General features: G+C 50.5%; 1 protein-coding gene across 5 annotated transcripts in view; it reads left to right on the forward strand.

Annotated features, from left to right (window-relative positions):
• PBX3 (PBX homeobox 3) overlaps positions 1-21,973 on the forward strand; it is a 115,651-nt gene that overhangs the window by 89,740 nt on the left and 3,938 nt on the right. For 4 of the 5 annotated variants that reach the window (XM_055803109.1, XM_055803091.1, XM_055803105.1 and 1 more), the window contains 6 exons: positions 2,936-3,177; positions 9,463-9,653; positions 11,929-12,064; positions 18,916-19,081; positions 20,336-20,448; positions 21,269-21,358. In XM_055803109.1, coding sequence (XP_055659084.1) covers positions 2,936-3,177; positions 9,463-9,653; positions 11,929-12,064; positions 18,916-19,081; positions 20,336-20,448; positions 21,269-21,358 — 938 coding nt within the window. The remainder of the gene's footprint in view (positions 1-2,935; positions 3,178-9,462; positions 9,654-11,928; positions 12,065-18,915; positions 19,082-20,335; positions 20,449-21,268; positions 21,359-21,973) is intronic. The other variant, XM_055803114.1, reaches the window with a different exon arrangement.

The following is a 21,973-nucleotide window of genomic DNA, read 5'->3' on the forward strand; positions in this document are numbered from 1 at the left end:
CCAGGGACACCAGACCCTATTAGTTGTGGTGATCTGGTTCGTATAGTTCATAAGGAAAGATGTGAATTAACACACAGCTTAATTCTTGTTAGAATCAGTTAATCAACTTGTGGCTTTGCCATTCAAATGAGTGATGCGTCTCACTCAGGGGCAAAATAAATGTTATATCCACACACACACACTTTGTCATCCCTTTGTCTGCGGGTTGTCTGCAGGCTCGCGCGCTCGGGACTGGATGCTTTGGACGCGGGAGTGTTACTTAATACTAAGATGAACACAATATGCCAACCCCTCTGTCACCAGCTTTGGAGATATGCGTTAGGGTTGAGAGTGAGACACCTCAGTGGCTTCGTCATTGTCCTTATCTGCTGAATTTCTTCCTCTTGTGCTTCAGGGCCTCTCACCAGCTCCTTCGGGCTGTAGCGTAGACATCAGCTTTTGCATTTAAACCCTGGGGAATGCTTGCTGGCCTTTGTTAGATTTCTACAAGAAGGGTTGGGGGTTTTGAATATTAATTTAAGTCTGGATGTGTAGTGCCATTTTGGACAAAGCCCTTTAATCTTTGGCCTGTTGGTGAAAGTAAAAGATGCAGAAGTCACAGCAATTGTACCAAATTATTCTACTGCAGATTTTGGCTGGGCATCTTGCAGCATCAGGGGAGTGGAGTGGGACTGCTGCTGTGACACTGGGAGGGCGGATGAGCTTCAGAGCAGAAATGCAGCTGGGGAAAACCAGCTGGAATAGATCACAGGAGGCATGGTCTAAGAAACGGTCCAGAAGCAAAAGGAAGAAAAGACAGTAGAAATCATTCATAAGAAGGAACAAGAGCTGGAGTGGATTAAAACCAGAAGGTTATTAAACATACTGACACCAGAACAGAGGAGGAATAAGATAAACAGGAGGAATGGCTCAGCACAACAATATCGAAAAATCATCCCTGTGTTAGCAACACCGCATGGGCCAGGAGTTGTGCAAGAGCAAGGGCACTGAGTCCAAGGGGAATGAGGGGGTGAGGGATGGAATGGTCCTGATGCAGCTGTGCCAGCTCTGCCACAGCTGGGGTGGGCACAGGATCCCCTTGGTGGGAGACCACCACCCCTCCTGCCACAGGAACCCCTGAGTACGGCATCGCCCTCCCTGCCACGTGCTCAGGCAGCAGCATGACTGTGCCAGGAGCTGTGCCAGGGCTGTCCCCAACACGCATGCGCTGGCCCAGGGACATGCCAGGACAATGCGTGGTATTGTCAAACCGTGCTCATCTGTGGGCCTCGGAACAGGCAACAGAAATAATTTAAAGAGGTGATGAGACATTTTTATTATTCCCATGAAATTGTATGGAATTATAGTTTTAAATGAAGGTGACAGGTTTAAAATGTGTATTTTAGAGTAAAATTAGTGCTGGGCTTTCTTGAGTCTAGAAGATTGGCCAGTCAGGGGGTCACCTCCCTCTGTGCGTGGAGTTTAGGACGCCGAGGGTGAAATCTGTTTGTACTGGAGCGGCTGCTGTTCCTGGCCAGCGTGGAAAGCAGAGTTGCTGGTGCTCAGCTGTCTGCATGGCAGCTGTGGATGGTGCTGCTGCGTCTGGCGCAGCCATTCGGAGCCCGCACTGCTGTGAGGAGCCCGTGCAAGTATGCGGGGTGCCAACGGCAGACCTCAGGGACCCACTCAATCCAGAGCACAAATACTTACTCTTAAACAGATTTAAAGAGGTTAATTGGGCTGGGATGTACATGGTTGTGTTACTTCTCTAATGGAAATGTTGATTCAAGAAGCCACAGCTCTAGTGATTTTTGTACTACTGTAATTATTTTTAAACTTTCTTTTCGGCACTGTTGATAACAGCTTGGCACCATGCCTGCATGACCTGATTAAACTTACAAATTGTCAGCCTTGATCTATAGGACTCAGAAAAGATTGCTGACTGAGCATTGCTTCGGAAATTCTCAATTTAAAACAAAAATTAGATTTAAAATCTTGTTCTCAACAATACAGTGCAAGAGCAGTGGTGATATTAAACATACACTCAGCATCCCAGCATCATGACGATAATCAAATGTCTGCATGGCAAGAAGTTTAATTCCTTCTTGTCTATGTTCCGTGGCTGCCAGAGTCTCTGCACCACACTCCCATGGAGGCCATTCCTGAGGCGATGCTCCCAGTTCTGTCTCCACCATTTCCCTCCTCTGATGGGAAATTTCAGCTCTACCTGTGTGGAGCTAGAGACTGCAGGCATGCGTGGAAATGGCTGCATCCATGGGATCTGGCCAGTGGGAGCCACAGCACCTCCCTGCTTTTTGCCTGAAGGCTCCTGTAGTTGAGAAGCAAGTGGCAGCTTTTTCCCCAGGCATTTTAAACCAATGCGTGGACCTCATAGGAGGGATGGAATCCAGTGGTGCAAGTCTCCATAAGAGTAACAGGGTGCTTAGATCCATTTGGAAGGAAATGAGAAGCAAATCAATTCTTTCCAGATAAATAATGCACTAACTTTTACCACACAGTCTTGCATCAAAGTGGTATAATGTATAGAGTAATGCCAGTGTAGATGTAGCTACGTCTTGGAAAACAACTGGAAGGCGTACATCTCCATACTTATGCGAATACTCCTTTAATACTTACACTGAAGTGGTTAAAAGCTCTGCAGGGTCCTTTAAAAGCCTTGTGAAGATGTTCCTGCTGTGTCAGAACCAAGAGGGTCCTGCAGCGCTGCTGTCACCCCCTGGCACCCACCTGGGCTGTGTCTCACAGGACCTGCCCCAGAGGAGGGTGCCCATTTGGGTACCACCGCAGGGTCAGAGGAAGGGCCGTGGGCAGGTTCGGTCCCCGTGTCCCCGCGGGGCAGAAGGGCTCCTCACAGGCGTGCAGCGAGCGGGCAGTGGCCGGGCAGATGCAAGAAATACTGACTGTGTTTTCTCTTGTTCTCTCTTTTCTGCCCAAGGTTTGAGCATCCGAGGAGCCCAGGAGGAAGACCCTCCCGATCCCCAGCTAATGAGACTAGACAATATGCTTCTGGCAGAAGGAGTCTCAGGTCCGGAGAAAGGTGGGGGATCGGCGGCAGCAGCTGCAGCCGCAGCAGCCTCTGGAGGGTCTTCAGATAACTCTATTGAACACTCAGATTACAGAGCCAAATTGACCCAGATCAGACAAATCTATCACACAGAGCTGGAGAAATATGAACAGGTCAGACATCAGCCTCTCAGTTGTACGTGTACCTGCCGCTGCTGTCCTCTGCACCTCCACTTGCCAGTGCCCGCTGCTGCCTGGCTCTGGACCACATCCCCTCCTCCCCTTCCCCAGCCCCCTCCCCCATAAAGAGCTGTGTCGGGAGTCCGTCGGGCTTTGAGGAGCCACTCACTGGACCCAGGACACGTCTTGCATGCCTGAGTGTTTTATGTTGTCTGTAACTGCATAAAAGCAACACCCAGTCCTGTGTTTCTCCCCTTCGAGCCAGCCCAGAGAGCGAGAGAGGAGGAGAGCTGTTTGTCAGTTGATGCCGCTTTCCTGCCCCATGGGGAAGTGCTGCAAGGCTGGGTCTGGCAAGTCGGGGAGCACAGGCAGGCGAGGGCCGTGCTGCTGATCTCAGCCCATGGGCTCCGCGAGCAGGCGGTGGGAGGCTTTGGCACCAGGCTTGGCCACGGTGGGTCAGCCATGGCAGGTTGCATGGGAGCAGGCAGCGAGGCGCCAGCACAACGCCTGGCCCGGGCTTTGGGAGCTGCCGCTGTGGGTAGGAAATGCGGAAATCCCAGTTCAGGTGGACACCAGCACTGGGTGTCTTTGTTTGGAGTGAGGAGTGTGCTGCAGAGACCTGTGGGTTTACATTCACCGCTGGGACCTGGTGACCTGCCACATTTGCCACGCTGGTGGCACTGGGAATGATTGCCACGTGCTGCTGGCTGGCATGGCTCCTGTCCTGGCGTGGGGGGCTGCGTCGCCCCGTTTCCCTGTAATCCACGAGAGAGACTGTTCTGCCTCCTCTCTTTTCTGGTTTTGCAATGAACAATGGCATCAAAGGAGATGGGGGAGGGAAGAATGGCACGAGACCCCTGGCCCTCACAAGCCTCAAGCGATGTCTTCATTTTCCCCTCCCAGAGGTGTCCTAATAAAGCTTGTAAGCCCTGAGCCTAATCAGCTCAGCGAACCTCATCAGCTGGTGGTTTCCTGAGCTGAGCCAGGGAAGTCCTGCACTTGCCCCCAGCCCATCACGGCAAAACGTCGGGATGTACAGACCAAAACCACAACAGAGATGTGGAGGCAGTGATAAAACAGCTCGAAACCGCGAGGGTGAGAAGAGCGCACCGTGCTGCCCAGCTCCTTCCCCAGCCCCTCTGCTCTGCCCTGGCACGCTTCCCCTCCTGGCCTCACCAGTGCGGAGCGGGACCTGGGTGCCTCGGTAACTCTTTGTTTTAGAGTTTACCATTTTTCACGTGAAGAGCCTCTGAGAGGTCTCTGGCTACTTTGCTTTGCTTTTGTAGCCCACCGGAAACAAAGGCACGATCTGTGACACAGCTGACTGGTGTCTGCTGAATGTTAGCAATGGAGAGAAGCGATGGCGTGGTGGGCAGTGGGTGAGAGGCAGCGGCAGAGCCTGGAGGAGGAGTGGGGAGGTGGTGCCCACTGGTACAGTCCACACAGCATCCCACTGCAGATGCTGGTGGGACCATGGCCTGGGTGGTAAAGGCTGGCATGAGGCTAGTGTGGCTCAGGTGCTGGTGGCATGGCGTGGTTCAGATGAGGGTGGGATGGTGTGGTTCAGGTGAGGGTGGGATGGTGTGGCTCAGGTGCTAGTGACATAGTCTGGTTCAGGTGTGGCTGGGACAGTGTGATTTATGTGCCAGCAGCATGCCATAGATTAGGTGCCAGTGGGACAGTGCGGTTCAGGTGCCGGTGGCACGGTATGGCTCAGGTGCTGGTGGTACAGTGTGGCTCAGGTGCCAGTGGTTTGGTATGGCTCAGGTGCTGGTGGTACAGTGTGGCTCAGGTGCCGGTGGCACGATGTGGCTCAGGTGCCAGTGGGTTGGTATGGCTCAGGTGCCAGCAGCACTGCCTCATCTGTGCCGCCTCTTTCACTGTGTGCACAAATTTCAAGTGGTGCACAAATAACCAAGCAAATAACTGAGAGGGTCTTTGTGCAAATCTCCTGTTCTCCTTGAGATGAACCCCCTCTGCACCCTCTGAGGGCCCCAAATGTCCCATGTGGACCCTTGGGCTCTCCTGGCACTGCAGGGCTCTGGGGTGCAGCCTGTTGCGCTGGGACGGGGATGGCCGCCGGGTTAATGAGCACCATGCAGCGGGAGCGCATTTAATAAAAGCACAGGAGCACAGGCTGGAGAGAGATCTGGGGCCAAAGCAGCTGCAGGTCGGTGCTTGCAGCCGTTTCCTGGCAAGAGTCCTTTGGCTCTAATAAGTTTAATGAGGTGGGGGAAGCAGTAGCATTTTTAGCCCTGTAGCTCCATTTACAAAGGTTTCGGCTGAAATGTCACAGCCATCCGTCCACACCACGGGAAACTTTGGAGGATGCTCAAATGCTGCTAGGAGAAGGAGAGAGAGGTGGAGCTGAACTGAAACATGTACGCTTCCCTGTTGATCCTGACACCCTGCAACGTCTGCTCTACAGAAATATGATAATTTCCCCAGCCTTGCAGCAAACTGTCTCCTGCCGGTTTGTCTCAACACAGTGCCCGTCTCTGCAGCCAAGAGGCAGCCAGGACTTTGCGTCTCTGCCTCCAGCAGCTGCAGGTTCCTGAGAGACGGGTGCCCTCCTGCAGCGGGGGGCAGCTCAGCCCCCACGCAGGGACACCTGCCCACGCTGGGGGAGCAGCTCCTGCTGCTGCTCCCCGGTGCAGGCGCTGCTGCGGTGCTGCTGCAGCCGGCAGCAGGGACCAGAGCGGCTTCCCAGAGACGCTTTCCAGGCAGAGTTTGATCCTGATATTTGTTGCCAGTTAACGGAATGCGCTCAGAAAAAAAAAAAAAAGAAGGAAAGAGAAATGGAAAGTGTGTCACGCCATCACACAGCTCTCCCCTTGCCGTGCGCCGGGAGAAATGGCCGTACACAGGCAGCTCCTTCCATAATTTACAGCTACTATAATAGAGATGACATATTGAAAGCTATCTTCTATAATTACACTGAAATACATTTTTTGCTGTAGGCAAAAATACTGTAAGGGTCCCAGGCCTCCCGGAGCAGCTGGGAACCTGCTTCTAGAGTTCACAGATGTCTTCTGAATTCACCCCAAAGTGGCGTGAAGTGTGGCTGCTCGGAAGATGCCACCAGCCCTGTGGAGTGCTGGCTGGCACTGTGGCCCTGCAGACTGTTTTGGGCCATTTCATCTCTTTTTCTTGCGCTCATCTGAAGAGCCTTGATGAAGCATTAAGGCTAGCAGGAGCATCCCTGCTCCTACAATGTTTCTGAGCAGGTTAACAAGACCATCACTTATAACCTGACATTATTAATAATGTTTCAAGCGCCAAGCAGAGGCCTGAAAAATAGTACTGAAAAAGGGATCAAGTAGCTCGGACGCTATAAATAAACAAGAGGAAAAAAGACAAAGCAGCAGAGTCTTCTGAGCTTCTTCCACTCTGCTGCACTGAAGTAACTGCAGATGGGAAGTGCTGGTGAAGGTAAATTAAAACCAAGCTCTTTTAAGTAGCTGCAACCAAACAAAGTCTCATCAAGCCATTCAAGTAAATTCAAGGAAATATTTTTGCTTCTTGAAAGCAATAAACTCACTTTAGCTTTGAAACGTCTGATTTTTTTATACTATATTTGTGGATAAATATTTCTTATAGAAAAGACATATCTGAAAAAATGCAACAGTTGCCATTTTTATCGTACTTTAAAACTGAATTCCCTGGATCTGCAAACAAGGGGGCACTTGACAAGCTGTGTTCCTAAAATGTTCTTTCAGTGTCCAATCCTTGGATCCAGCTGTATTTTTGGGACAGCCAGAGCCACTCTCTCCTCACAGGGAGGGAGTTGCTGCATTTGGGTGCGTACCTTACCTTACCTCTGGGCATTGTTTCCCAGGTGAGCCACAGCTGGGGCTTGTGCTGTCGTCAGATGGCTGAACTCAAGCTTTTGCATGCTAAAATTGTCCAGGCAGCTCAGCAGAGGACACTCAGGAAGGATGTGGCCCCGGTGCAGCGAGGCTGGCGGGAGCAGGCACTGGTGCCCGGCTGCCTCCCCAGCTCAGGCCGGGGGCTGCAGCCCTTCCCTGGGGGCTCAGTGCCCACTCCCACGCCGGGCAGGTGAGCTGTTGTGCTGGCTCTGCACTCACACATGCCAAAGCTTTGGGATGGGAGGAGGAGAAAGAGGCCACCTGCGACAACTCCGGCTCTCCCTGGGTGAGGAGGGTGGCCGGGGGTGCTCAGAGTGGCATCCCCATCTCTTCGGTGTGGCAAGAGGGGACAGCGGCTGGTCATCTCCACGAGCTTTGCTGCCTGAAACCTCAAAACAGAAGGAAAGGAAGAAGATGTGCAAATGGGAAGCAAGGATGAGGTTTGTCAAACACCTTAATCTGGAGCTCAGAAAGTCTTGAGAAAGTCAGGGAATGGCAGCTGGTGGGAGGAGCAGTGGGTCTGCGCTGGCACAGAGTGGTGGTGAGCTGGCACAGCCTCTGTGGCACCGGCGCATCGGCGCTCGGCGGTGGCAGGTGAAGGGCGTCTGCACCAAGGCTCACCAAGCCTCACCGAGCCTTGCCAGAGTGCTGCCTCCAAACGGGTGCTGCAAGGATGTAAATTAGCCTGTAATTTACTTTCAGTAGTGTAAAGAAAAAAAAAATCACTTTGCCTGAAGTGTATGCATCTTTCTTAAGGGTGTACCCAGATTTTAATTATCTAAATGTAAATACTTAACGAATTTTACTTAGAGTAATGAGCTAAAGTGCACACTACATAAATGAGATGTTCTAATTAATCATGTATGAACTACTGGTTTAAAGAAAAGCTATGTGAATTCTGCGAATGTTGGGCTATTGCCAAATTGCTAATCAGCATTTGCATTCATAGATGGCTTCACTTAATAAGTTGTGAGACGTTCAGCAAATGTTATAGGAAATTATGAGTTTTTAGATGCATAAACTTTTCACTTTTAACTCTTTCCATCACATAATCTATTGAAATGCAGCAGAATCCCTGAAAATGTAGTTGTCAGACAAATTACATTTTTTTTTTCATCCTGGCTTTAGAAGGAAAAGGGGAACTAGAGAGAAATGGATGCGTGAGGTATGGGGTCTGGACCAGACACTTGCCGTGTTTCCTCTGCGTGATTTACTGGCTGCTGAGCGTTGTGCTCGTTGCATGTTGCATTAGATGCAGGAGAGTGAAATCCCATGGCCTTGTTTGGCCACAGCTGCAGCCCCGCGGCGCGTTACGGTGGCTGGCCCTTGCGCAGGCAGCGTGCAGACCTCCAGCAGATGCATCGCCTTGTGTCCATCCACCTTCGCATGGGCAGGGTTCGGGGGGCAGAGGGCAGTTCACCTCACACTGCCCACAGCCCCCATGGGGGTCAGCACAGCACCTGGCCCTGCTCCTCTTCCCTGGGCACCATCAGACAAGAGCAGGTCAGTGCCTAGAATGTGCTCAGGTACCAGGCTGGCCCCTGGCAAAGGATTAGCCCTGTGGCCACCACACAGCTCAGCCTAGCATACGGCAGTCCCGGGGTTTGTTTTTGAAAGAGATAAGTGTGACATAAATCAGCAGAGTTGATGGCAGCTTCCAGCCTGCATGGGGGAAGCCGGGATGCCAGTGTGACAGCCACTCGGTTGTGCAGAGGCTTGGATCAGGTGGTGTCTGTTGATGATGCAGCTGGAGAAGTTTATGTCATTGTGTCCATTCACCTATGTAGTCTGGGACAGATAATTGATGGCTCCTCGTGCCTTCCCTCCTTCAGTGCCTTGGCAGCATGGCACAGGCCAGGTTCAGGCATGGCTTTGCCAACCCCCCCGCTAAAGGATGCACGCAGCATCCCCGGGTGTTACATGCTAGCGTTCCCATCTAGACCTAGAAAGGTCTGAGCTCCCCACCTGTGGCAGGGTGCTGACCCCGCCTGCTGCCTGTGTGGGGCTCAGCGGGCTGCAGGACAGGCAGCCCTTCCCAGGTCTTGCTCGCCTGGGTGCTGAGTATGTGCTGGTCCCCGCTCACAGCCTCCCCCCTCCTGCACCCGTTACACGCGCTGGTCCCAGCCTCTCCTCCCCACTGTGGTCTGGCTGAGGCCGCAGGGATGTTGGCAGGGATAAGCGTGGAAGGAGCTGTGCCACAGTTGTTCGGCTCCCTGGGCTGCTGCAGCACAGTCCTGGGTCTCACAGACAGGGGGTGTCTGATCTGCTCCTGCCGCCGCATGCTGTGGGGATGGGGTCACACGAGGGTCCCCCAGCCCCCCTGGTGCTGCGTCCCCCCAGCAGCCAGGTCCAAGCTTGTGTCCTTGTGGGATGGCACAGGACAATTTCTAAACCTCTTCTTCCTTCACAGGCATGTAATGAATTTACCACACATGTGATGAACCTGCTCAGAGAACAGAGCCGGACACGTCCCATTTCTCCCAAGGAGATTGAAAGGATGGTGGGCATCATTCATCGAAAATTCAGCTCCATCCAGATGCAACTCAAACAAAGTACTTGTGAAGCAGTAATGATTTTAAGATCGAGGTTCCTCGATGCCAGGTAAGGTAGAGGCGAGTGCCCCAGCTCTTTTTGGCAGGGAAAGGGCAATTGCTGGGCAGCTCAGGGACAGCCTGGCTTTGCTGGGACCTGTGTCCCCATGTGGGCAGGGACCCGCTGGGAGAGGCTGCTCTGTCCCAGCAAAAGCCCAGAGCCTTCATCCTTCACCCAGCAGCTGCTGTGAAGGGGGGGGGGGGTGGGTGTCCTGCACCGAGCTTTCATAAACAGCAATGTCTCTTCTACATATGCTAGTGCAAACACTAGCCTTGTTTACCCGCTGCTTGCTTGTTTACCCTGCTCCTGCGAGAGTCACATAGGATTTGTGCAAAGGGCTGTTTTGTCACCCCAGCAGTTATTTAAATGGCTGCTGGTACCGATGTCTCGCAGCATAAGGCCAGGCTTGCAAAACACTGACCCTGTAATGGAAGAGCTAAGTTCTCTGGGAGGGACGTGCCCACGGGCTGCGGCTGGCGCTGGGTTAGCAGCTGCGCGTGCCCGAGGTAAGGAGGGCAACGATGCTTCTGAAAGCCAGATCTGCTGGCCCATCTCCCAACAAGCTGTCGCCTGACTGGGGTGTGGGAGAAGGCAGCACCTTCCGAGCCACTCACAGCCAGCACACGCGTCCCTCGGACACCTGTGTCTCTGCCAGAGCTCAGAGCCTGTCCCCACAGCCTGCCAGCCACCAAAGCGGTCTGCTTGTTCTGCAGGCTGCGAGGAAGTAGGCAGACGGGGATCAGGAGGGGGTTTATAGGCACAGCCAGATTTGTTTGGAAGTGGGATATTGATCCCCAGCCCCATCCCTTCCGCAGGGCTCCCCTCCACAGAGCAGGACCCTGGCAGCTGGCAAGGCCCAGAGAGCAGAGCTGAGCCTGGCAGAGCAGGGAGGAGCAGCAGGCACCATGCAGAGCCTCCCCTCAGCAGCTAGCTCATGCTTCACACCTGAAAGCTGTGAGGAGCTAAACAAGAGCAAAATAATTTTATTAACAAGGAGGTCACTGGCAGGTGTGGCAAATTAGGGTAATTACAAACAGTTGGAGGAAACGTCTATGGAGAGCTCCAGTAACTGCAAAAGGTAAAGCTTGCAGATGCACATTTTAAAGTGATTTCTTTAAAAAGGAGGAAGGTAAATAAGGCAAAATGAGCGGAAGCACAGTAATGAGATAAACATAGCTCTAGGGAGAGAGTCTGCCTGCTCCAGGATACAGTGTAGTTAGCAGCATCGGTGATACTGCTGGAAGAGAGCGCTGGGGATTGCGCTCGGCTGCCTGCTGGCCTGGGGCGCAGGCAGTTTGATTGCAACCAGCCCTGAGGGGAAGAGAGCTCTGAAGGAAATGTTTAACCGGTGCTTTCGAGAGGATGTTCTGGGGAGGAGAGCAGCCGATGTCGACGTTTGCTCGGAGGGAAGGCACCGCAGCTGTGCAGATGCTGCCGCTGTAACCCGTGCGGTGAGAGCTTGGCAGTGGGCTGGCTGTTCTGGAGGGGCTGTGCTGCTCCCCAGCCGGCTGCCTGGCGGCTGGGCCGGCTGGGGCACATGCTGGGTGGTGTGCTCCGGAAAGGCTTCGCTTTCCACCAGGGCTGCGAGGCTGCACGCCTTGGTACCTGTCCGGCACGGTGCGAGAGCAGGAGGGTGCACAGATGGGTCTCCCTCGCAAAGCCCTGAAAGCCACTCGCTCACGGAAGCCAATTAGCTCAATGAGTGCTACATGAGGACATGGCAGCAAGGCCGCCCTGTCCTTTTCCATTGTGCTCACCCCAGACACCGGTGCGGAAGCCCCGGCTGACCTGCCGCTACAGGGAGGGAGGTTCGTTAGGTGCTTGCTGTCAGCGTGGGGTGGGCGAACAGCTGGGAGGGTCGGGCTGGGTTGCATGCTTGGGTGCTGCAGGCAGGCTGCCCAGCTCAGCGCCCTGCCTCGCCTTTTGCTTCGCTGTGTTTTCTGCCACAGTGCACAGACGTTGCCTGTGCACCACGGGATGGAACCCTTGGTGGGTGGTGCGAAGCCGGAAGCAGAGACCGGGCCCTTGCAGGGCTGGATGTAGGAACATGGGCATTGCAGCCCACTGCCCCCCCCCGCACAGCATCAGGGCAGAGCCCAAACCTGGTGGAGGGCTGGCCCAAAGGAATATGGGGTGCTGAGGCAGTGCCGTTGTGTTGCTGCATCGTGTTGCTGTGCGCTGCAGCACAGGCATGTGAAACAAGGGTCACTTCCATCCCAGCTGACCCTGCCAGAGACCTGTTTGCATCTGGAAGAACAGCTGTGCTTTTCTTTTCTTCTTTCAGACGGAAAAGGCGTAATTTCAGTAAACAAGCCACAGAAATCTTGAATGAGTATTTTTATTCCCACCTCAGTAACCCCTACCCCAGTGAAGAAGCCAAAGAAGAGCTGGCAAAGAAGTGCAGCATCACAGTATCGCAGGTAAGCAGTGGGTGGGAGCGGAGCGGGTCCTGGCCCCTGACCTGCCGCACCCCAGGCAGTGCGTCGACCTCCCGGCTCCCCTTGCAAAGCTGCTGTCTCCCTCGGGGCTCTGGGAAGTGCTTCCAGCGGAGGCATGTGATATGGAGCAGGTCCCTGCCCAATGCACCTTCATAATCCCTTCGGATTTGCATTGTTGACCATGGTAAAGTTCATCAGGGTGATGGAACGTGACTAAGCTGTGCAGGGAAGGCAGCGTGCCTGCAGGTGGCTGGGGCTGTGCTGGGGTGAAACAAGCGGGCATGTGAAGATGAAGGTAGAAATAAAAAGGCTGTGAGGTTAGCACCCTACTTCATGTCAGCTTTCTTCTGCAGAGTCTGTAAGATTCCTTGCTGAGCCTTACTGCCTGTTACGAATTCATTACAGCTTACCATTATTTCGGGGGAAGGCCAGTTTATTGACAAACATATAATCTATCTCTATAGATCAGAATTTCTTTGATTGCTTGAAGTTGTTTTTTTTAAAAGAGCCAGAAATTCAGCCTCTCAATATACTCAAGTGACAGGAGTGGTTTCTCTGTAGCAAAAATGTATTAGGCAGAGTTGCTCATTTTATCACATGTAACAGATGTTGCTGTGAAGTTAATGCAAGAAAACCGGCATCTCCCTAAGCAGAAACACGCCTGGTGTTGGCTACAGCTGCTTTCTGTGCAGGCCAAAGTACACTTACAGCTCTGGACCGGTGTCTTGCAGCGAAGCTCAGGCCAATGACACTGCTCCATCGAGCTTTCCTTCACCAGGTAGCTTAAAAAGCAAAACAGCACTTAGCATTTCTTTTGGCCTCTGCATTTGATAGAAAACCAAACTATTCCCACAGTAAATACGGCTCATACAGTTGGGGAAGGTTGCACTTGGGTGACGGGGAAAGCTCACCAGCAGTTTCCACATTCTCCAGCTACCCCACTGCCCATGGCAGGGCCCAGTGTGCCATCTCCCTCCAGCTCCATCAGCTCTGCTTATCAATATTTCAGGTCCTTTAGAGGAACAGTGCCTGTGGCGAATGTGTTAACTATTAATGATTGCAGGCTGCAGTATTGGCGTTATTAGCAATGCAACCTTTAGCTTTATAATTAAGACCTGAGCTGAGATTTACTTTATAGGTCTGCCTTGAATGCATAAAAAATTCAGGCACTTTATTGAAGACTTTGAAATGGAAGGCTGTCCTGCTCCCCCAAATTTGATATTACTTAATTGACTTTGGAGATACCCTCCGTACAAACCCTAGTGAAACGGCCCTGTGACACAAGAGGCCAGTGGACATGTGTGTGCCTTGCTGTCTCTGTGCTCGTTCCTTGACACGCAACGCATATTGTGCTCCCAGCAGGGTGGGAAGCAACTGTGCTCAAGGAAGGTAAGGGATGGAGATGGGGACAGTTTCTTCCAGTCCATTTACAAATGGCTGGGGTGATGGGCAGGATTTTTTTAGGAGAAATTCAGCACCAAACATGTTGCCTCTGCCATTGCTCTTCCATTGCTGTTAGCACCATGCAAGTGACTGCAGCCCTGACAGGTGCAGGGGCAGCCGTGGTGGGCGCTGCGCAGCTCTTCTGTGCCCGTGGGCTTCCCTGTGGCTGCCATGAATGCCCAGAACCAGCCAAATAGTCCAAGAGCACATGACTACCTGGGCACCTCGGTCTGCAGCCCTACATCTTGTTGCTGGTTTCAGTCCTCTTGGCACAAGATGGTTTATAGCAATTCCTCCAGCAAGTGGTGTCCAAAAATCATCTCACGTGAGCCGAGGCAGCCTGCTGTGTAGTTGGGAGACGCAATGCCATCAACACCAATTTGGAGAAACCACCAAGTTCTTCAGCTCTGCTGGCAAAATGCAATTGGGAGAGATTACGTGGTAAAGAGGACAACAGACCTGCTGGAAAGATGTTTTCTGTCCGCCCAGCGGACAGTGAATTGTGCCTGGCAGAGAAGGAGTTAGTGATCCTGCAGAGTGGACAGATAAAACGCTAGATCTAGATAAGGCTGAAGTGACTGAAGGAAATGAAATGGAACACTTGAGAAGCCATAACTGATTGCTTCTAGTGCTAATAGATCTGATTTCTTTCTTAATTGGTTGTTTGATAAGATTTAATGTATATGTTGTAGAATGAAATAAAAGGCAGGCAGATGGTCCAAAAATGTAGCAGCAGCAGTGAGCCTGTGACATGAGTGTAGGTTTGTCTCTAATATTTGGTACAAGCATGTATTGTTTCTTGAATCCATTAGGAAGTCTGAGTGAGCAATGGGAGTAGCTGCAGCGCATCCTCTGTAGCACTGTGCGCAGCATTCCAAGCTTTGCAGGGTGACATTTTCCAGCCTGGAGCAAGGGCAGCACTGACTATGCAACCTGGGCATGAGCCGCCAGAGGTGCAAGTCTGGGGCCACGGCAGGAGCTTCACTCTGGCGAGACAGTACAAATACTAGGAAAGCCTCCAGACGATGGGAAGGCCTGAAAATGGGAGTGTGTCATCTGGTGGGAGAGGAGCGTGCATGTGAGAGAGGGAGTGCCTGTGATCAGCTGGTTGCTTAAGTTCATGATAGATCTGCAGTCACAGCTAGAAAATGTGAATACCACAGATACCCTAATCTTTGATTTTCAAAGGCACTTCCAAAGGCCGCACGGCAGGACTGCAATGTTAGTTGGTATTTACTAGGTTGAACTGGGCTGAAATTGTCTTTCTTTGTACTGAAAAATGTGTATATTTTTGAGGCCATCTAGCAGAAAAGCTCTGAGCAAGCACTGTAAAATAGCCCAGTGCACACTGCTCTGGTGGTTGGCAGCAGAAGTCAGAGGACGCAATCCAGAAATCAGGGGTGAATTGAGCAGTCATTTAAAATACTGGCAGGAGTAGCATCGCATGGGATAAGCAATGGCATCCAAGCGAGTGACTGAGCTACACCTTGCACAGGGCTTTTATGAAAAAATCTCTGAGCCCACGTATTTCCAGCCTTGACCAGGAGTCCCTCAGACATGGCTGTGCCTGGCACCGTGCCCTATTTACCTCCCTGCTACAAATGCCCCGGAGGTGCAAAGTGCTGGAAATTGATAGGGTTGGGGGGGGGGGAGGGGGAAAAAATGTTAATGGATGGCTTTCCAAACTCGTGGAGGTTGTGGTCCGTGTCTGATGGAGGCTTTCTCCTTTTTCTGGCTGAGCCAGGCTTCCCCTGTAGCCTCTCCTAACGATGATCCAAGGTGTTTCTTTCTCGTACTGTCAGTGCCTTGTAAGTGCTGGGGGCAGATTCATGGCAGAACATTTTCTCCCTCAAACACTTAATTAGTGAGTGTTTTGGGTCGTCCTCCCCCCAGATTAAGCAGCTCACTGGAAATCTTGCTGCCATAGCACTTTACCGAGCTGCAAAGAAAATTGTGTCCCAGAATCATTTAGTTGCAGATGGGAGATAGATGGTTTCAGTTTTGATATTGGTGTTTAAAATAATATGTAGAGAAGGTTTTTCAAGAAAAGCATGAAGACAAACTATTTATTAAGATGAACACCTCACACAATTTCATTTTTAAGAGTACAGAAAAGGTAATTCTAGGGAAAAAAATGTCCTTAACAGAGAACATAGTCAGCTGTAATTTAGAGCTACCCGATCAGCACGTGTTCGAGGGAGATAAACTGTATCATCTGTTCTCCCCTTACCATGGCTGCGAGGCTGATGTTTTATACTTTTGCAGATGAGCCTCTTTCAGGGTGTCATGAACAACTATCAGTCTATCATATGGGCTATAGAAAGGGCATAGTCATTGCTGAAAGCGTGTCAGTGGATTACAGCAATAAAATTTTTCACTGCTTCAAACAAAAGAAGGATGTGGTTGACAAGGGAATATATTTAAAATTCTTTTAAAGAAAGAATGCAGAAGCTGGTTTTCAGCACCCCTCCTGCTTCTGCTTCTTCTGAGTCTGTCTCTGTAAGCAGATTGACAGGGAAAGCGATGGATGTACAGGCTCTTATCCCTTGACTTTATATGGAAAGCAAGGGGGGGGGGGAAAGCAAGCTTAATTATTTTCTACAGGTAAAATTCTTAGGTTTAGATCATGTACCATGATTATGCTGCATTGATTTTAAAATTTTACTACTTTGTGCCATTTGATTAGGTGTGGAATGTGAACTGTGTGCTGCAAACACTTGGAAACACGATGGAAAAATTTCCGTGGTCTGTAAATACATAGTTCACTAATTTCAGCAGAGATGCTCTCGTGTCAGCTGCGTCTTTTGCAGAACGAGCACTGATTTATCCCATGAAATCAGCCTGTGCAGAGACACGAGGCAGGCCTGCCCCATCCCAAATCCCACATTAGGCATCTTGATGATTTAAGTAATAATTTACTGTCTTTTTATTTAACATTGCAATTAACATGATAAATAAGTGCAACAGTATTGTTTGAAATGTAATATACAATTAAGCCCAATTAATTAATTGGCCTTCAATGATCAGGAGGAGAAAGATGTTCATTGTTTTTTTTATGTGAAGAGATAGTTTATTTTAATGAAAAATGTGTTGTGAAGCAGCTCGTGATGGAGACAGCTTTCGTTTTTAAGGTGAGTGTGGGGCTGGGCGAGGAGCCAGGGCGCTGCGGTTCCCCCCGGTCCCAGTGCTGCTCGGGGCCAGCCCAGCACCAGCATCCCAGCCCTCCCTGGGACGGTGCCGGTGCCAGTGGCCAGGGCAGGGTGAGGTGTGCTCCGGGCAGGCAGGCAGCCAGCACAGTCCCACAGGAAGAAATGCCACAGTGGTAAATCCAGCCTAAATCCTGCCTGGCACAGGCTCTGCTTGAGCGGCACCCTGTCCCTGTCCTGGATGCATCCAGCCGCCTGTGTCGGCCGTGCATGCCTGGCTGCGCCTGGAGCCCCTGCACGTCGCCCGGCCGTGGCACGCTCTGCTGCAGCCCCTCACTGATGTGGTTCACAGGAGAGCGAAGAGTCCTTTGGCCGGGAGGCAAAGGGACCTGGGCACTGCTGCCTATGCTGCCCCGGAGGGGTGCTGTGGTTTCTTGGGCAGCCAACGGTGCCGGGCCCTGCCGGTGAGCAGAGTGCGCGCTATAATCTCAGAAATAGTTTAACATTTCTGGATATTCATTTAGATGTGGTATGCGGGTTAAACATAACGTACGATCGCTGCTCCTCTCATTGCTTCCAATTAAACTTTGCTTGTTAGTTTAACCTCTAGGTAATCCCATCAAACAATTGATGTCAAGGAAACACTGCCCACAGTGGCTCTGGATGAGTGGCCATTAATTTTAATTGCCTTGATATTAAAGATTAAGAAGTATTGGGACTAACAGAATGGAAACGATCTGATGTCAAGCAAATCCACTCATTGAGGCTTCCCCAGGCTGCTGGTGATATTAAAATTTTACTGTGAGAATTAAATAAACCTTTATTAGTGATGGCTGTTGTTTGATTGGTCCAGGGGCGTGCATAAACAGAGGGGTCTCGCACACATCCGTGGACAATACAGTTGATGTACAGAGATTCCTCAATTATGAAACTGTTAATAAAGCATAATCTGATTGTCCACAATAATTATTTGCTAGGTTTCATTAATGTATTATTGCTTCTCTGACTGACAAGGTAATATTAAGTGCAATATATAGAATACGGTGGAGTATTATCTAGGGAACAGAATGTATAAGGTACCTTTTGTATTACTGTTAAAAGCTAGAGGCTTTTCATTAGTTGTTTTCAAACAAAAGCTGCACTACATAAAATACAGCAGGATTTGCCTCCTGCCTGCAGCCTTGCTGGGTGCTGTGGTGCAGGTGCCTTACCAGGAGCCACGGGTGCTGCAGAGCTGCCGCGGCTCGTGTTAGGGTGCAGCACCCTGTGCCGGGTGGCTGGGCCATAACCACTCATGCTGTTCCTGGTGCCCTCCCCTTTACCTCTGGGTTGTTGCAGGTGCTTTTTTGTTTCAGCAGCCGTCTGTGTTACATACTAGGGTTGTTAATTAGGAGCTCTGCTATGGCAGCTGAAGTTAAACAAAGCCACTGAGAAAGATTGTATGAACTTTTCTGAGCAGCTCCAGCCGTGACTTCTGTGTGGGTTAATAGTCGGTGCCCCGTGAGCCATCTTGGCTTCAGTACAGCATCTTCAAAGGGAGATGACAAAGTGACTTTTCAGCCATTATTGATTTATATGATTCCTTTCATTTTCAGCTGACCAACCATGATTCTATGAGTGGGCTGCCAAGGTTGTTCCAGCCCAAAAATAAAGAACAATTGCTCTCACTGCCTGCTGACCCTCACTCAGCTGGGCCTTGGTCCCCCTTGAGCAGCTTTGGGGTCTCGCATTGATTTTGTTGACAAATGGCTCATAGTAGTAGGAGACAATGCTGTACCAAATGCTACAGCAAGCTCCAGGAGAGGTGTCATCATGAAAGGGTCACCCCTCGTGCATCAGTTTGCCAGCAGAGTAGGGGAGCCAGATCACGCTCCTATCCATAGTAATATTTAACTCATTATAGAATCATAGAATGGTTTCAGTTGGAAGGGACCTTAAAGGTCGCCTAGTGCAATCCCCCTGCCACAGGCAGGGACACCTTCCACTATCCCAGGTTGCTCCCAGCCTTGTCCAGCCTGGCCTTGAGCACTGCCAGGGATGGGGCACCCACAGCCGCTCTGGGCAGCCTGGGCCAGCGCCGCGCCACCTTTGGTTACTGCTTAGTTAGCTGGAGTATGTGGCAGATACGGGTTGGGGGCTGGGGCATGCCTGTTTTCTGGACCAAACATGACATCTCGAAGGGGTCACACTTTGCCAGGTCAAGCACTTCGTGTCCTTCACCCTTCCCACCTCTCTTTACTGCAGGTGTCCAACTGGTTTGGCAATAAGAGAATCAGGTACAAGAAGAACATCGGGAAGTTCCAGGAAGAAGCCAATCTCTACGCGGCAAAGACGGCTGTGACCGCAGCGCATGCCGTGGCCGCGGCCGTCCAGAACAACCAGACAAACTCCCCCACCACACCAAACTCTGGTACGTACCCAGCTTGTGTGTTAAGCCTCCTGAAGGGCAGGCTGTGCAGGAAAACCCTCAGCGGTGCCCTAGTGAGTTCGGTCGGGCTGAGAAGGGTGCAGCTCCCTAGCAGACCTAATCGTGGCATGGGCAGTGGGACCAAGCCCGTGGACCTCTGGGCTGGACCACTGCGGGGGCTGAGCACTGCCGTAGGTGGTCCCAGGTGACGCTCCCGCAGCCTTGCAGGGAGCAGGGCAGGGCCCATGTCGTTCCCATGATGGTAACTTCTGCCTGGCTCGGGCTTCTGGCAGCTTCTTTGTTTCCATAGATATTTTAAGCTTTTTCTCATTCAATGAAAATAACACAAAATGAGGCAGAGCTCCAAGTCCGCTTTTGTAGAACTATTAAATTTATTGTCAAGATAAGAACGAAATAGGGGAATATTTTAGCATGCACTAATTAGAATTTAAACTCTGGCTTGCTTGAAATGGAGTTGATATTATATATAGAAATCTAAGGATGCAACTTTTATTTTGGAGTTGCTGTACCACATGTTCTTCCGCAGTATTTAAAAATTGTCTCGCTAGTGTGGTGTTGACATTTTGCAAATCTAAGCATGAAATTAGTAAGGGGAGTGTGTAAAGAGGAAGTCGCTTTTTTGGGCTCCAGAGGCAAAGGTTTCCACGAAGCACAGATGTGTTTGACACTATTTACAGTGAAGTTTTGCTGCGACCCAACTTTTAAAGGGTATAAAGATCCGAGGGTGTGGGGGGGAACCACTTTAATCAAAAGAAAGTAAGAAAAAGGTTCCTCCTCTGATGGTAACAAATCAGCTATTTAGAAATTGCCAGCCATTTCCTTTTGAAGGAGACGTGAAGCGCAGACTCAAAATGAGTTTTTCTCCGAGTGTTTGGTGATAGCATCTCATGATGAAGCGATCCATCGGGGGAAAGCTCTCGACGTGAAAACTTGTTGTTGTACAGAGGGAAGAGCTAACCTGGGTTGCAGGGGGCTGCCAGGCTTACCCAGCGTGGTGCTCCCGGGCGGCAGCCGGTGCGGGGGGAGAGCTGGCAGCAGCCCAGCCGGGGCGCCGAGCCGTGGGCGGGGGGCCGGTGGCCCGAGCTCACCCTGCGCCGGGGCCAGCAGCTTCCCCTCTGCTGTGCGCTGCCTTTCCTTCTCCTCTCCTGTCTTCTTCTCCTTCCCCTGCCCTCAGGTCTCTGGGGTTATATATTTGCAGCTCTCTGTTATTCAGCTACCTAACTCTTTCCTTTCCAGGTTCTTCTGGTTCTTTTAACCTCCCAAATTCTGGGGACATGTTCATGAACATGCAGAGTCTGAATGGGGATTCTTACCAGGGGTCCCAAGTCGGAGCCAATGTGCAGTCACAGGTAGGAGAAATGCCCCAAAGTAGGGCCTTTCTAGCAGGGTAGGGTTTGGGCTAAAAATTCCACCTTACTCTGGCTCTATTAAATGGTCTGTGCCTCGCTGCAGAGTGGAGGCTGCATATTTCTGAATGTGACCTATACTTACCCCAGCATTGAATTTCACAAATATAAAGGAAAGTGATTTTTTTCTGATTGAAATTTTAAGCTTTGTGAATGCATTCGGCTCTGGCTTGAGCTCATGGAATGGGATTGGGTGCGTCTGACTTCCATGGACACTGTAAATCCAGTGAATTTTCTTTCTTTTTTCCTTTCTTCCCCCCCCCCCCCCCTTCTTTTTTTTCTTTAAAAAAATGCATCTTTCTTTCATTTATTGGACAAAATTTTATTTATTTATTTATTTCTATGTCAGAACACATCTAACTGAGCTATTAAAGTACAACTCATTCTCAGTCACTTTTCCAGTCCTTTCAGACAGGGCTAACTCCATGTTTTATATGCAGTATATACGCCATAATCTCTTCCCATACATGCAAGCACATACAGACGTATAAATATGCACAGCACTTTGCTGCAGACACTTAAGAAGGACCTACAGGACGCACTGCTGTGAGGAAGTTGTTTGGCTGGTGTGAGAAGCAAAGATGTATGGGTTTTAACATGCAAGGATTTGTTGAAATTCTGCCAGTCATTCTTGATTGATAAATTTGCCTTTCATAGAAGATGCTAAACCCTTTTGGCTCACATAATTCAAAATGTTGCCTATTGTAAGTGATGATGTTTTAATAGATTTGGAATGATGAATTTTGTTTCCCCTTACTTTAAGGTGGATACCCTGCGTCATGTTATCAATCAGACGGGAGGATACAATGATGGCTTGGGAGGAAATTCACTGTACAGTCCACATAATTTAAATGTGAGTACCCAGGGGAACAATAGTTTGGAGAGCCATAAGCACAGTGTCAGGTAAATGCAGTCATTAATGCATATATTAATTACTCTTGCAATAGTGTTTCTTAATATCGCATCTTTGGGGACGGACCGCAGAATAGCCCTTGATAACAGCTGTAAGGCTTGATAATGTAAGAAGAGAGAAAATCCTAGCGCTGTGACTATAAGCCGTTCAAATTTTGATATTTTTCAGCCTTATGAGTTAAAAAGTAATAGCCTTGGAGAGAAGGCTCTTGTTCTTCACACAGAGATGGTCAGATATCTCTGTACTTGTGTTTGTTATTGCCTGCGATCAGACGCCAGGACTGTGCTTTTGATACACTTTTAGCCATTTCAAGGGTGCACATTTTTCCTGTGCTGGAGAAGTACTTTTGGCCTTGTTACTCCAAATGGGAGAGAGCAGTAAGTCTGGCAAACAGATGCTAGTAAATTGAGGGATTATAGGCTTGATGGTGATAGGTGCTAAATGTCCTACCTCTCGCTGTAACCGATGGGAGCTGACAGTGCTCAGACCCTCGCAGGCTGGACCCCGTAGCCTGCACACGAGGCGCCAGGATAAATAAACGTAGAGATCTATTCT

This window comes from Falco peregrinus, chromosome 1 (assembly GCF_023634155.1).
Source record: "Falco peregrinus isolate bFalPer1 chromosome 1, bFalPer1.pri, whole genome shotgun sequence".
Taxonomy (NCBI): domain Eukaryota; kingdom Metazoa; phylum Chordata; class Aves; order Falconiformes; family Falconidae; genus Falco; species Falco peregrinus.